The sequence below is a fragment of the Bos javanicus genome, chromosome 5 (genome assembly GCF_032452875.1).
Source record: "Bos javanicus breed banteng chromosome 5, ARS-OSU_banteng_1.0, whole genome shotgun sequence".
NCBI lineage: Eukaryota > Metazoa > Chordata > Mammalia > Artiodactyla > Bovidae > Bos > Bos javanicus.
The window spans coordinates 38722994-38737099 of NC_083872.1; the positions used below are offsets into that span (position 1 = coordinate 38722994).

A 14106-nucleotide genomic window follows, 5' to 3' on the forward strand; every position below is an offset into this window, starting at 1 on the left:
GCTGCAGAATCCTAGGGGGCCATGGAGCTAGTGCTGGCTCACTACTGAGCAGGGTTAGAGTTTTGAAGACTCTGGAGCTGTTGCCCACCCACTGGCGGGTGAGGTCAGATCCTAGGGATAATGCCAGACTACTGGCAGGCAGAACCAATTTCTGGAGTCTGGCTGTAGCATTCAGGGATCTCAGAGCTCATTTCTGATCACTGAGGTGGGGAGGCCAGTTCCTAAAACAGTTGTATATGGGGTCTAGGGTGTCCAGAAGGCTGTGCTGGCCTGCTGTGGTCAAGACAAGGGTACAACTGGTCCCAGAGTAGGCCTGGCTTGCTTTTGCTGTCTTTCCCCTCTTGGGTGAGGTTAGTCTAGAGGCTAGTACAGGATTCCTGGTGGGAAAAGTTGGTGCCTACCCACTGGTAGTTAGAGCTGGTTCTTGACCCTTTGCTGGATAGGGACATTTTTCAGGGGCATGTCTAGAGGTGGATATAGGGTCAAGAAGTCTTTAGAGAACCTGTCTGTTGGTGGGTGGGGTTGTGTTCCCACCCAGTTTGTTGTTTGGCCTGAGGAATCCCAGCACTGACCCCTTTGGCTGCTGAATGGGGCCAGATCTTGGTTCCAGTGAGCCAAGATGGTAGCAGCCAGAAACAGTGTTCGTGTCTTTGAAGGTTCCCCAATATGTCTGCCACCAGTGTCCACGTCTCCAGGGTGAGCCGCAGCTGCTCCCTGCCTCTCCAGGAGATTCTCCAGGACCAGCAGGTACGTCTTATACAGGCAACTATCAAATTACTTCTTTTGCTCTGCATCCTGGTATGCATGCGGTTTTGTGTGCCTCCTTTAAGAGTGAAGTGTCTATCTCCACCACTTCTGTGGGCCTCTTGCAATTAAGCACTGCTGGCCTTCAAAGCCAAATGCTCTAGGAGCTTGTCTTCCTGGTGCCAGAACCCTGGGCTTGGGAGCCTGATGTAGGACTCAGAACTCTTACTCCTGTGGGAGGACTTCTGCAATGTAATTATCCTCCATGGGTTGCCGACCTGAAGGGTGTGGGATTTTATTATATTTTGAGTCCATTCTTCCTACCTCTCTTGCTGTGGTTCCTTCTTTATGTCTTTAGTTGCAGAAGATCTTTGCTGGTAGGTCCCACTCTTTCTCATCAATGACTGTTCTACAGAAAATTGTGATTTTGCTATTCTTACAAGGAGATGGGTTTAGGGTCTTTCTACTCTGCCATCTTGGCCTTTCCTTAGTATAAGCAAGTAGCCATATAGGCAAATGAAAGCATCCTGACAGACAGATGCTGAACTCCTTCCAGTGTTGACATATGGGCTGAATTTTATGCCTAATGGGAAGCAGTTTATGATAAAAAGATTCTTAAGCAAGGCTAAACAAAGGGGTGCAGAGCTTCCTTGCACTCTTGGAGTTGCCATGTGTTCACCCTGTTTTCATTTACTTTGCTTATATACATGGAAGTAGACTGCTAGATGATATGATAGTTATTGTTTTGTTTTTTGTTTTTAGGAATCCCTATACTGTTTTCCAATTTACATTCTCACCAATTGCACAGAGTTTCCTCTTCTCCATATATTCTCAAACATTTGTTATTTGTATACTTTTTGATGACAGCTATTTTAAATGGTGCAAGGCAATAGCTCATTGTGGTTATGATTTGCATTTGTCTAATAATTAGCAATGTTGAGCATCTTTTCATGTACCTATTAGCCTGTATGTCTTCTTTGGAAAAATTCATATTCAGGTCTTCTGTCTGTTTTTTGATATTGAGGTGTATGAACTATTTATATACTTTGTATATTAAGTCCTTATTGGTCATACCATTTGCAAATATTTTCTCCCATTTTGTAGGTTGTCTTTTTATTTTCTTAATGGTTTCCTTTGTTCTGCAAAAGCTTTTAAGCTTAATTAGGTCCCACTTGCTTGTTTGATTTTCTTTTTTAGTGTCTTCTATATGTAATATCATGTAATCCAAAAATAGTGACAGTTTTACTTCTTCCTTTCTAATTTGGATGCTTTTTTATTTCTATTCCTTGCCTAATTGCTCTGGCTAGGACTTCCAATATTATGTTGAATAAAACTGGTGAGACTGGGCAGCCTTATCTTGTTCCTGATCCTAGAGTAAATGCTTTGACAATGATGTTGGCTATTGGCTTGACAAATATAGCCTTTATTTTGTTGAGGGATGTTCCCTCATGCCCCCTTTGTTGACTTTTTATCAAACTATATTAAATTTTATCAAATACTTTTTCTGCATCTAGTAAGATGCTACTATGATTTTTATCCTTCATTTTATTAATGTAGTGTATCACACTACACTATCAATCAGCATCACACTGATTGATCTGCAGATACCAAACCATCCTAGCATGCCTAGAATAAATCCCACTTGATCATGTGCTGATGAATTTGATTTGATAAATTCTGACTAAGAGACTTTGCAGAGATATTGGCCTGTAATTTTCTTTCCTTGTAATGTTCTTGTCTGGTTTTGGTACCAGGATAATGCTAGTCTCATAAAACAATGTTGGAAGTGTTTGACCCTCTTTTATTTTTTGGAAGAGTTTGAGAAGTATAGGTATTCTTAAATGTTGGGGATAACTCATCAGGGAAATAATTTGAGAAAATTATTTAACTTCGAATGGAAACATACTTACCTACATCATAGAATTTTTATATGAATTAATAACAGAAAAAAATATATGATATATTATCAAGAATCAAGTAATTATACAATAAATGTTAGGTCACTGTTAAGTCATTTCCAAAATAAAAGCATATTCTCTCAAATACACACCATCTGAATATTCTTTCCCACTCAGGTATTGTCAAGATGAGAAGGCATACAGTAAGTACTAATTTTAGCATAACCTGTGGAAATAATTCCGTAAGAAAACTGCTCATTTACTCTAGTGGCTATTTTCAAATTATGGTTACTTAAAACTCAAGATTTTAATGTAGCAAATTACCCCCATTAGGTGTGATAGTAAAGAATAAAAGCACTGTACTAGACAGTCTATCTCATCTACTTTGTAATCCTTCTTTAAATTAATTTTAGAAATACAACAAACCTTTGATGAAGCAACTGCTGAAGAACTTGAGGGTGAAGTGTCTCTTGATGTTTTCAAAGGCTGAACAGGTCTTTCTTTACCTATATAAGAAAATATAAAATACAATTTTCTAGCTCATTTGTTTTCAACTAGACTGATTCTGTAAGTGAATAAACAAAGGACAGAGGTCATATATTTTAGTACTGAAATCTTTATTACATTATTAAATTTGTTAATATCTAAATCTCTCTTATAGGCTGGGCACCATTGAAAATTTCAAATAATCTAGAACCAAAAGACTGTACACATGATGGCAGTCTAGGTCATATCAGTGCCAGTTAGCAAACATGGAACAACAGAGAAGACTTGAGGAAAGGCAAAACCATTTTAAAATCATAAATGCTTCCTCTTCCAAATTCTGAAAAGCTAACTTTTAATGCATCACACACAATAAAAATCCAATGGAGGTTATTATATAAATACTACAAAAGAGAATTAGCTAAATATTAGCTAATTATGCAGAAGCTCAAGAGAAAGACACGTAAGGAATTTAGCAGGTATTCATGAAATGTTTAAAAAATAAAAACTGGAACACTGTAATACAGTACTAATCCAGTACCTGATATAAGTGCTCAAATATATATTGAATAATTAAAAATAAATCCATATGAGATAAAGTCACTAGCTTTTATCTTTAGTCACTCAGACACTCCCAAAGTGCTCTATGTATATATTATTGCTTTTATGGAAATTTAAGCCAGAAAATAAATTTAAATATTACTTTAACCAGTTCAACAGCAACAACAACAAAAAAAAACAACAAAAAAGGTTTAGCTAAACATAATTTTTTAAATAACAGTGAGCTGTTACTAATAGAAAAACATTTCATTAAATTGACTATATGTCAAAGGTAATATGTATCCTCTGCTTTCAAGGGCTAGGAAACTTTAACTATGGAGAGAAGAAAAAGTGGCACCAAGTTTGGAGTGGCACAGAAATTGGTCAAGGCTGGATAGTGGGTTAAGGCCAGGAAAGCAGTCAAGAGCAAAAGCAGAGACAAATGACCTTTAAACTGAAGCAAAGCCAGCTTCAGTCAAAAAGCCTCCTAAATTCTTCCTGCTATGGTCACAATAGCTAAGTAAGGACCTGGAGGCTCAAGGGCTTCCAACTACCTGAAGAAGTAGTAAATAACATCTCTTTCCAATGTCCTGAAGACCTGCCTTTCTCAAGACACCCCCACACCTCTCCCCACCCATAATATGTGCATATGTGTGAAGATATTTTTGATTGTCTCAAATGGGTGAGTGCCATTGGCACATGACAAATAGAGGTTAGGGATGCTGCTAAACATCCTACAAATGCACAGAACAGACCTCCACAATAAAGAATTATGCAGCCTCAAATGTTAATAGTGCTGAGGTTGAAGACTCCCCTGCTACAGGTACAGTACTCCAACTCTGAAGCTCCAATAGTCTTTATAAAGACAGAATTCTAGAATCTTTTAACTTGTGATACCATTAAGAGACTTTCATACTAAGCAAGTTTAAAAGTTCTTATAGACCTTAAAAATCAAAAGTAAAAGGATACCAATCATCACTATATCCCCAAATAACTAAGAACATGGTTTATCCAGTCATTCCCTACTGAATTTCCACTGTACATGGCAAATCCCACATCATAATGTGACAGTGTCAGTCTATCCCATCGCATCTAAAACTCCTAGAGAAGCTTATTTTTTTTCTGAATACCCAAGGCCTGCCTTTAAGAAAAGAGTAGGTGCTCAAAAATTGGTGAAGAGATGAGTTATTTTTCTACCCTTAGGACACAATGACCTCTTTAGTGTATTCTGATAAATATTTCCTTCAAAGATGAAGAACTGGACCAATCAGTACAGCACACTATGTTAATTAAAGGCATAATTACAGGCTCAATTCTGGCACACAGCAGCTAAAAATAGCAACAACAACAACAAAAAATTTTCACAAGCAGCTGTTAATTTCTTATTTAGCATTTCCTTTACAAATAAAACATCAGCAGTACAGGTATGCCAAGTATGATGTCAAAGTGTTGTCTTAGGATCTCTCATCATTTTAGCTGCATAAGGCTAATTTAAGCAGATTTCAACCAATCTCACTGTGCAGAAGCAAAGGAACACTGAAGGATAGCGCAGTGGTTGATCAAATATCAACATATATTCACATACACCAGTTACATGAAGGGGAAGGACAGGCAAAAAGCAAAGGATAAACGAAAAAGGATGATACAGATGGCAGCAGAAAGAGCACAAAAACAAAAAATAGAAATGCCCTGACCCTACTGCTGTTAGATTCTATCTGCCAATGTCTCTTCTACAGATCTCAACCTCCTCTTAGGTAGCTGTTTCTAACCAGGAATGGGCTAGCTTATACAACAAACCCACTTATCTACCCAAATCCTACTATGTGAGCCTGCTGTTGTTCAACTCTGGTTCCCACAGCAGACTAACGGAAGAGTTTATACACTTTCCCATTTCTATAACCTCTATCAATTATAACCCTCCACCCTTCACAATCCCAAATCAAAATCTAGCTGAAAACTCACCTCTTTCTGGCCTTCCTTCATTCTGCCGTTTGTAGCAGGCACCAGCACGCACGGACTCTAGGGAAAGGTGGGCAGGGAGGAATTAACACCAGCACCTCTGTGCCCAGAAGGAACAAGAGAAGAACCCAGAAGTAGGAATAACGAGAATAGGAACTTCTGAGCATTTGCTGGTAACCCTAACATCTTTCCTACCCTGTCTTCAAGTTGGGCTGCCTGAGCAAATACCACTAAAGAGAAATAAATAACAAAATAGGAGAAAAACTCTGTTAAGATTCGGTCCAACAATGGTGAATGAGAACGAGGCTAACCAAGGAGAGCATGGCCAGAAAGTCATGAAAAAAGGACCCTATAATAAGACACCAAAGGTTAAAGACAGGTATCACACATCTTACTCATCAGTATAAGCATCTAATCTAACCTCCTCCATAAAGTAAATATATAAAGGATTAAAGAATGACACCAAAAAATCAAGAGTGAAAGATGACTCACCCCTAGAAATAAAAAAAGACACCTGAGAAAGTTTTCATGCTCCATCATACCAGTTCCCTGGTCATACGATGACTACCTGCAAGTAGTCGTTCTGCCTTGTTCTCAACACGTAGCCTATTACAAGTTCTTAATATTTTGCCATTTGCTTTCATGCCTTTGTACTTTTCTGTCTGTCATCCTATATCTTCTTACCTTTCTCTCTCTTCTTTGTTGGTTATTGTTCCTTAAATATGAATGTTCCTCCTATCCTCAGTCTTTTTTGTTCTGTTCTTATTTGGCTCCAATCAATACTAGGAAAACAAGACAAATGTCTCTCAACTCTTTTCACTCATAAGTCTATATTTCTAATGGACAGAATGCTACTCTGTAGGTACTTGGCCATTACCTCAAATTCATCTTATATGTGATCTTAGGAAGCACAACTAACTCCTACTTGACCATGTTGGCAACACGACTCAATACATTCCTGTATTTGCTGTGACTTGCAAAAAAAAAAAAAAAGGTTCTAAAGTAGGATGAAAGAAAGAAAATTCTAAAGTTGGCAATATGGAAATCAAAATCCCAGTTAATATATTAGTGAGTGAAAGAATAAATGGTGAGGAAGAAAATGAACAAGAATTTCAAATACTGGTTCCACAGACTAGTTCTTCCCATGCAGATGAAATAAAAAGCCAAAGAAGCAGCTCAATGTTCCAACAAACACCTAAAAGTCTGTAAGAACTTAATAATATTCACTGTCTCTTTGAATATAGTAGCTGTAAATCTGATATGATCTTTCAGAAACATACTTTCTTGCTCATGTGTTCTGATGAAAGCAATGATAAATTTAACCAGATTCATCCAATCAAGCATTATTAATTATTGATAACCCATATAGGAACAAAATACTTTGCTAGGGAAAAAAATTTTTAAGTATCGCTGGAGAGATAATAAAGTTAGGGCTATATCTTGCAAACTATTAAATGCTTTGTACAGTGCCTGATATGAGTAAAATTAGATATTTCTGAAAGTCTTATCAATTAAAAATAAACAAGAGCACTGGTAGTACATTCATCTCTCCTTTGATACCTGAAGCTTTAAAAGAGAAATTAAGATATGAACAAATGAAGATGTGATGACTATGAAGATGCTAAAGAAATCATTTTTCTGAATCATGGATGAAGATGTGCAAATTTGGGGCTCTCGGTTAGAAAGAACATGATTTCTCAGCGATCTACTTGTTTATTCAAGAAATTATGAAACAAGGAATTCCCTGGCAGTTCAGTGATTAGGACTCTGTGCTTCCACTGCAAGGGGCAAAGGTGTGATCCTTGGTTAGGATCCCGCATGCCACGTGGCATGGCCACAAAAAGGCCATGAAACAAAAACGGAGGAGACACAAGAAAAATGATCCTTGTGGTAAAGATACCAAAAGACTACAGAAAAAACAACCAAACCACCACAGAGGTAGAAAAAGCTCTACACCACCACTGCTTCCCCAAAATAACCAACTTTTGGAGGTAAGAGATCCAACCAGTTAAAATTAAGACATATTAACTATGAACACATGGAAGTGAATTTCTGAAAAGTATGGAAGTGTGCTACTGGTAGAACATACAAGCCCTAAAACAGGGATGCTATATATGTCTACACACATGAAAATGCCATTACTTGACTACTGTTTCAGAACCTCCATCATTCAGGAAGGTGCCAGGAAAGCTACAGCTGACACCCTAGGATTCACCCAGAAAACTCACAGCCAAAGGCTCTCTTGTGATTAAACCACAGGTTCTCAGACAAAAAGAATATACTGTGGAATCTAATTCAACAGCACATTTACAGCTTGGATCAGTTGAAGAATCCAAGATTAAATTCCACGTGAAACAGCTCATCCCAATAATACTTTTCTACTTTCATCCTCCCAGCAACTTCTGCTCACTCTTGAGGTATCACCTAAAATGCCTAGTCCCATGAAATGACCTGTCTCCGTCTCTAAATATAAACTCAGAGGGCAAGGACTGGATCTGTCTTGCTTGGCAAATCTTTTATGTAAATTTTTGTTGAATGATTTTATGAGTTTTGTTCTTCAGTTGCCAAGTTGGGTCCGACTCTTTGTGACTCTATGGACTGCAGCACGCCAGGCTCCTCTGTCCTCCACTATCTCTGAGTTTACTCAAATTCATGTTCACTAAATCAATGATGCTATCCAACCATCTTATCCTCTGCTGCTCCCTTCTCCTTTTGCCTTCAATTATTTCCAACATGAGGATATTTTCCAATAAGCCAGCTCTTCACATCAGGTGGCCAAAATATTTATGAGTACTGAACACAAATAAAGTAACTTTCAAGCTAAGAAACACTATTATATTCAGCATATAAGAAAATAGGTTCCTACTGTGTAATAAACATGATCTGATGGTAAAGCCTACTTCCATGTTCCCACTATTACTCTACAACTGCACAGAAAAGCCTTCTTTCTAAAGGCAGAATTAAATCTCTAAATTTTACTGGAATTTCAGCTATTATCCAAAAATTCTCATGGACTTCCAAATTCATTCACAGCAAAAGGTCTTAAGATGTGTTTTCTTTCTTGTTAAACTGAAGTTTAATAATAGAGTCTAATTTCCAAAGATACTCTTCTCAAAATAGTATTTTTAATTCCTGTACATTTTCAGTTATCATGAAAGATGTGCTTTCAAAATTAAACACTGATTAATATTGTCTTTCTTTAAAATATCTTCCATTCTTAATAATGGCTGCTGATTTCAAGAAAATAAGGGAAGACTAGACCCAAAGTCGGAGCTATATAAAATCAGATACAGACCAATGAAAGCAATAAACCTGTCAATCTTCCACAGTAAGGACCTCTAAAAAATTCAACCAAAATGTCACACAGTGGTGGTGGCTTAGTCGTTAACTCGTGTTCGACTCTTGAGACCCCGTAGTGTGTAGCCCACCAGGCTCCTCTGTCCATGGGATTTTCCAGGCAAGAATACTAGAGTGGGTTGCCATTTCCTTCTCCAGGGGATCTTCCTGACCTAGGAATCAAACCCGGGTCTCCTGCATTGCACGCAGATGATTTACCAACTGAGCTATGAGGGAAGCCCCAAAGTGTCACAGAGCCTGATTCTATGTGATGGTAAAGGCCGATTCTTTACCATCTGAGCCACAAGGGAAGTCCAAAAAGACTGGAGTGGGTAGCCTATCCCTTCTCCAGGGGATCTTCCTGACCCAGGAATCAAACTAGGGTCTCCTGCATTGCCGGTAGATTCTTTACCAACTGAGCTATGAGGGAAGCCTGATTTATATATGAGCATCACTGGTAAATTTGACATTAACCTGCAGCCAATGTTTAGAACAAATTAACAAAGAGTTTGTAAGTACATACAGGATCATCCCTAGGAATCACAACAGATTTTACACAACAAAGCAAAGCAATCTTTATGTTATTGTTTCCAAAGAGGAAATGCTTTGTGATTCTCAAGTGGAAAAGAAAAAAATATGGGGAATCACAACTGGTTGAGTAATAGCAAATGATTTAGATACATGGTCCACAGAGGGACATACCTAGAGGTTTCTATATTAGGACTTATGCTACTCAAATTAATTATTAATGACTAATACAAAACATAAAGTATACTTCATTTATGGATAAAACAAAACTGCTTTTATCTGCTGTTGTACATAGAGTCACTAAAGAGATTTTAAGACCTTTATGGAAGAGAATTGTAAGCCAAAGTTAATTAAATGAAATACAGCATTCCTAGATTATTTTTTAATGTATTAACCACAAACAAACAACTGTACCTGAAAAAAGTATAAGCTGCAGGGTTTTTCTTTTTCTTCGTATTATTATAATATATGTGAAAATGGCCTAGATTGCAGTTGCCTGCAGTTTCAATAAAGGCCGGTAACACAATATGGTTGACAAAAGTTCACTTCTGGCATCACAACTTAAAAGGAATAGAAAGAAAATTAGGAAAGTAAAAGGTATGAAAACCATGTCAAATAAAAGGAAGCACTGAAGGAAGTAAATATATTTAAATCTGGAAAAAAAAAATCAAAGAGATTATGATGGTACTTTTCAAATTTTCAAAAGATTCCAACATAAATAGAAATATCTTTATGGCTCTAAGAAAAATAATTAGTATTAAGTAGCTGTTACAAGAAGAGGTTTTAAATTATTATTTTTTTAATGAGTTATATAAAAACGGAAAGACTGGCCTGTGATGTAGAAAACTTCATGGAAAGTACTTTACAAAAAGTCTCCCATACCGATATGGGAGACTCTGGTGTTTTTATTAACACTGTTATCCTAAACAGAAGGTAAGTAGCAAGAGTATAAGATAGGAAAACAATGGGATTCATCAGAGAGAGGGGAAAGAAAAAGGAAATAAATATCTAAGAGAGAGCTGACAAACAGCGAATGTCTGGTTATATTACTCAGAATAAAAATAAACTTCAAGTAAAAATATAAATGGTATATATAACAAAACAATTTTAACTATAACAGTATAATAACAAGGGAAAAGGAAATGAGGCTAACCAGGACAACCTATACTGTTAACATGTAAATATGAACGATAATAAGGAAAAAAAATATTATCATATATCATAGTCACAGCTATGATCAGGTTAGTCCACTTAAGTTATGGGTAGAAAATTCTTAAATGTGAACACAAGATGCAGACAGTTTGATTTACAAAGATAATCAGCCTATGGTAGTATAAAGTTCCATAGGATTTAACTCAAAACACTAAGAAAAAATTTAATTAAATAACATGTATGGACATGTGTGCACAAAACAGGAAATAAGCAACTGAGATGAAAAAGTAACAATCATTGTGACTTATAATTAAGCACATAAGAGATATAGTAAATGCACAGAATTATGAATAAATAGTCATAAAATGATTGCCATGGACAAACTATTAATGATCATTAAAATCAGTAAAATTTCTCTAAAAAGTATGAAAAGAAGCAAAACATTATATGTTAAAAAATTAACAAAATGAGAGCATACGGAATAAGAAAATTATTTTTACCTGTTACTTACAGAAACATTTAAAATCTTTGTCAAAATGTCAATTTCCATTGGAAAACTAAATTAACCTACTACTGGTAAATTAGCCCAAAACGTGACTGATAATTGAAGGACCACAGTTCTCAGCTCTTTTTTTAATTTTTTGAATAAACGCAAGGTACAATCAATATTTGGGAGATGTATATTTAAAGCAAAAACCAGTACCACAAATATGTAAAATAACAATTGCTTTTTCCATTTATTGTTTAAAGTAAGACTTCATTAACTTTTTGGAAGATTATCTCATGTAACTGTTCTGAAAACTGTTTAATGAAAGGAGTAAAGAAAAACATTGTAACAGTTCAGCCCCAATAGCTGAGGAATCAACCAAAGCAATCTGTAAAGAGAACTTTCCCAGGGGAAAAAAAAAAACAACTTTTTTCTTGACTGAAGAACTTCACTTTCAAAGTTAAATGACTTAAGAAAATATACATGAAGGCATTAACAAAGTTGTACACTCTATTTCATTCAATTCACACCAGATTTTAGTCTCCCAATTTTCTGTTATCTTTCCGTCATTGCAAGATATTAAACCTATTAGACCTGTAAGGATGGGGAAAGCATATTAGAGACACACAGACTGGAGCATCACATTGTGGCTCCATATTGCATCTCAAGATTTTAGAGTTTTGGCCACTACCTACCAGACCAAATGCAGATTGAAGATATCATCCTAGAAATCTGTTTTAGAGGAAAAATGGAAGAAACAAGGCTAATTCACCAATAATTTAAACAACTTAACAGCTTCACTACAAGATCTAAGGAAGGATCTCCAGCTTCCACTTTACTAGTTTTGTTTAAAAGGCTTCAAATCTGTGTCTAAAGACACTGTCTTCCTCTTAACCAAATTACTAATAGATCTGGATTTAAGTCATACACATCTAAAAACATATGTCCCTAGAAGGTACCTGGCTAATTTTGGATATTTATGTCTGGGCATGTGAGCATACATTAGACTTAGAGGCTGTTTATCTCCTTGAAGGGTGAGGGGAGAGGAAGGAAGTGAAGGAAAGGAGAAGTTACCAAACTTTTAACACTGAACTCCATAGTAAAACTTTCAATTACCTGGAACTAGTCCAAGAATATTTTAAGCAATCAGGCATGTGTTGAGTCACTATAGTTGTTTTAAAACCTTCAAGTGGGATTCTTACCTTCTGCAAGGCCATTCATACACATATATCCAAAATATGTTTTTTGGAAGCCCCACTCTAACTATCTCTGGAAATAGCAGACAAGTGATAAACGTTTATTAAATACAGGAATCCAACAACAGCTACAATGGAGACAATCTAATGATTTTAAGCAAAGATTGTTAAACTAAAAATCTTATTATTTGAAAAAAAAGAGTTAAAAGGAAGGAAAAGAAAGAATAAATTTCTGATTTCTATATGTTGGTTTATAATTCCTTCTACCTAGAAGATACTTCTCTAGTCGTACAAGTCTGAAATAAAAGATGAGTCCAAATGCCATTTCCTCCATGGCATGTTCTTCCCTCCCCAGAGTGAGAATCTCTTACTTAGACCTGCTTATGTCATGTTAACTCATTTACAAAGTATCAAGTCTTACATCAAAGTTATACTTTACATGTCACATTTATATATTGATAAACTTGCTATTAGTTGTGGGAAAATACATATCCATTCTAATTGCTGGGTGACAGGGACACTGTTCTAACATAACATTCTGGATACAGAAGGCATGAGGAACTGTATTGTGAATGAGCACAACTGCAGATGGTAGAGTCCAGAATGGTAATACAGGAACATTTTACCTAGGAAAGTTGCTTCATTTATTTATTCCAACCAATACTGAGCAACTGGGCCAGGGTGACATGCACTGAATGCCATGCATGTCTGGGGACTTCAAATTAAAAAAAAACAAAAACAAAAACAAATTGGAGGTTGGCAAAGAATGAATCGAAGGTAGGTTTTAGCTCTAAATTCTGTAAGGCTAAAATAAATAAATAAATAAATTCTGTAAGGCTATACGTTATATTCAGGGGGAACACTAATATTTTTCATGAAAAATATAAATTATCTCCCCTAGTGACAAAGGTTAAAGGAGGTTGGATCAACCCAGGAATTAGCAGAACATACAGGAGTGTATAACTCACCAACATGATTACAAACATACCTCCTCTACACAGATACTTCACTGAAGAAGTGAAATATCATGTGGACTGCAACTTGAAATGGTTCCAAGACATGTTATGACATTCGTTATACTATTCTACTTTTCTGTAAGTTTGAAAACTTTCAAATAAAGAGTTAAAAATAATATGTATATCTAATAACACATATAATGCTATCTGACTCGGTATATTCTGACTGTTGGAGGCTGCAAAACAAAACAAAAAGGAGAACTCTTAAAAATACATACTTCTATGTTGAGACTGATGGAAAGAATAAGTTTTGCTTCTTTCTGGAGAGTAACTTCTACTGCTGACACTGGAGCCAGATCTGCTGTGTGGAGAATCCTTTCGGCCTACAGGCGATTCTCTGAAAAAAGGAGTGTTTCTTTTATGAGGTGACCGCTCTCTCACATAATAGGAGTTGAAACTTTTTCTTCTAAAGTTGTCTCTCATGTCCCTTTGAAGTAAAAATAAATAAGTTAATTATATCTTGTATTCTCTATACATAAGAACAAATAGCAAAAGATCTGATTATAAGCCACTCTTTATGTTGTAATTTTTGTTCCCTTTTTCTACAATCACCTACCTTCTGAAATCAGTCAATAAATGAAGCTTTATTAGTAACATATTTGGAATGCAGCATTTTTTTAGTTTGGTTAACCACATGGTTATGTGCAAAAGTTACTTCTTTTAAGCAAGCACAAAAATTTATACATGTGCAAAACATAGTCATATAGTTTCTACTTCTGTTTGCTACTAACAACACACCACACCACTACTACTCTCTCAAAGACTCC

The 14106-nt window shown here is 36.1% G+C and overlaps 1 protein-coding gene across 14 annotated transcripts in view; it reads right to left on the bottom strand.

Moving 5' to 3' along the window:
- The window catches only part of PPHLN1 (periphilin 1), a 175191-nt gene that overhangs the window by 86135 nt on the left and 74950 nt on the right, over positions 1 to 14106 (bottom strand). For 7 of the 14 annotated variants that reach the window (XM_061416415.1, XM_061416411.1, XM_061416424.1 and 4 more), the window contains 3 exons: positions 13558 to 13766; positions 5628 to 5684; positions 3069 to 3148 (listed from right to left, as the gene is read on the bottom strand). In XM_061416415.1, coding sequence (XP_061272399.1) covers positions 3069 to 3148; positions 5628 to 5684; positions 13558 to 13766 — 346 coding nt within the window. The remainder of the gene's footprint in view (positions 1 to 3068; positions 3149 to 5627; positions 5685 to 13557; positions 13767 to 14106) is intronic. The other 7 variants (XM_061416416.1, XM_061416412.1, XM_061416425.1 and 4 more) reach the window with 3 other exon arrangements.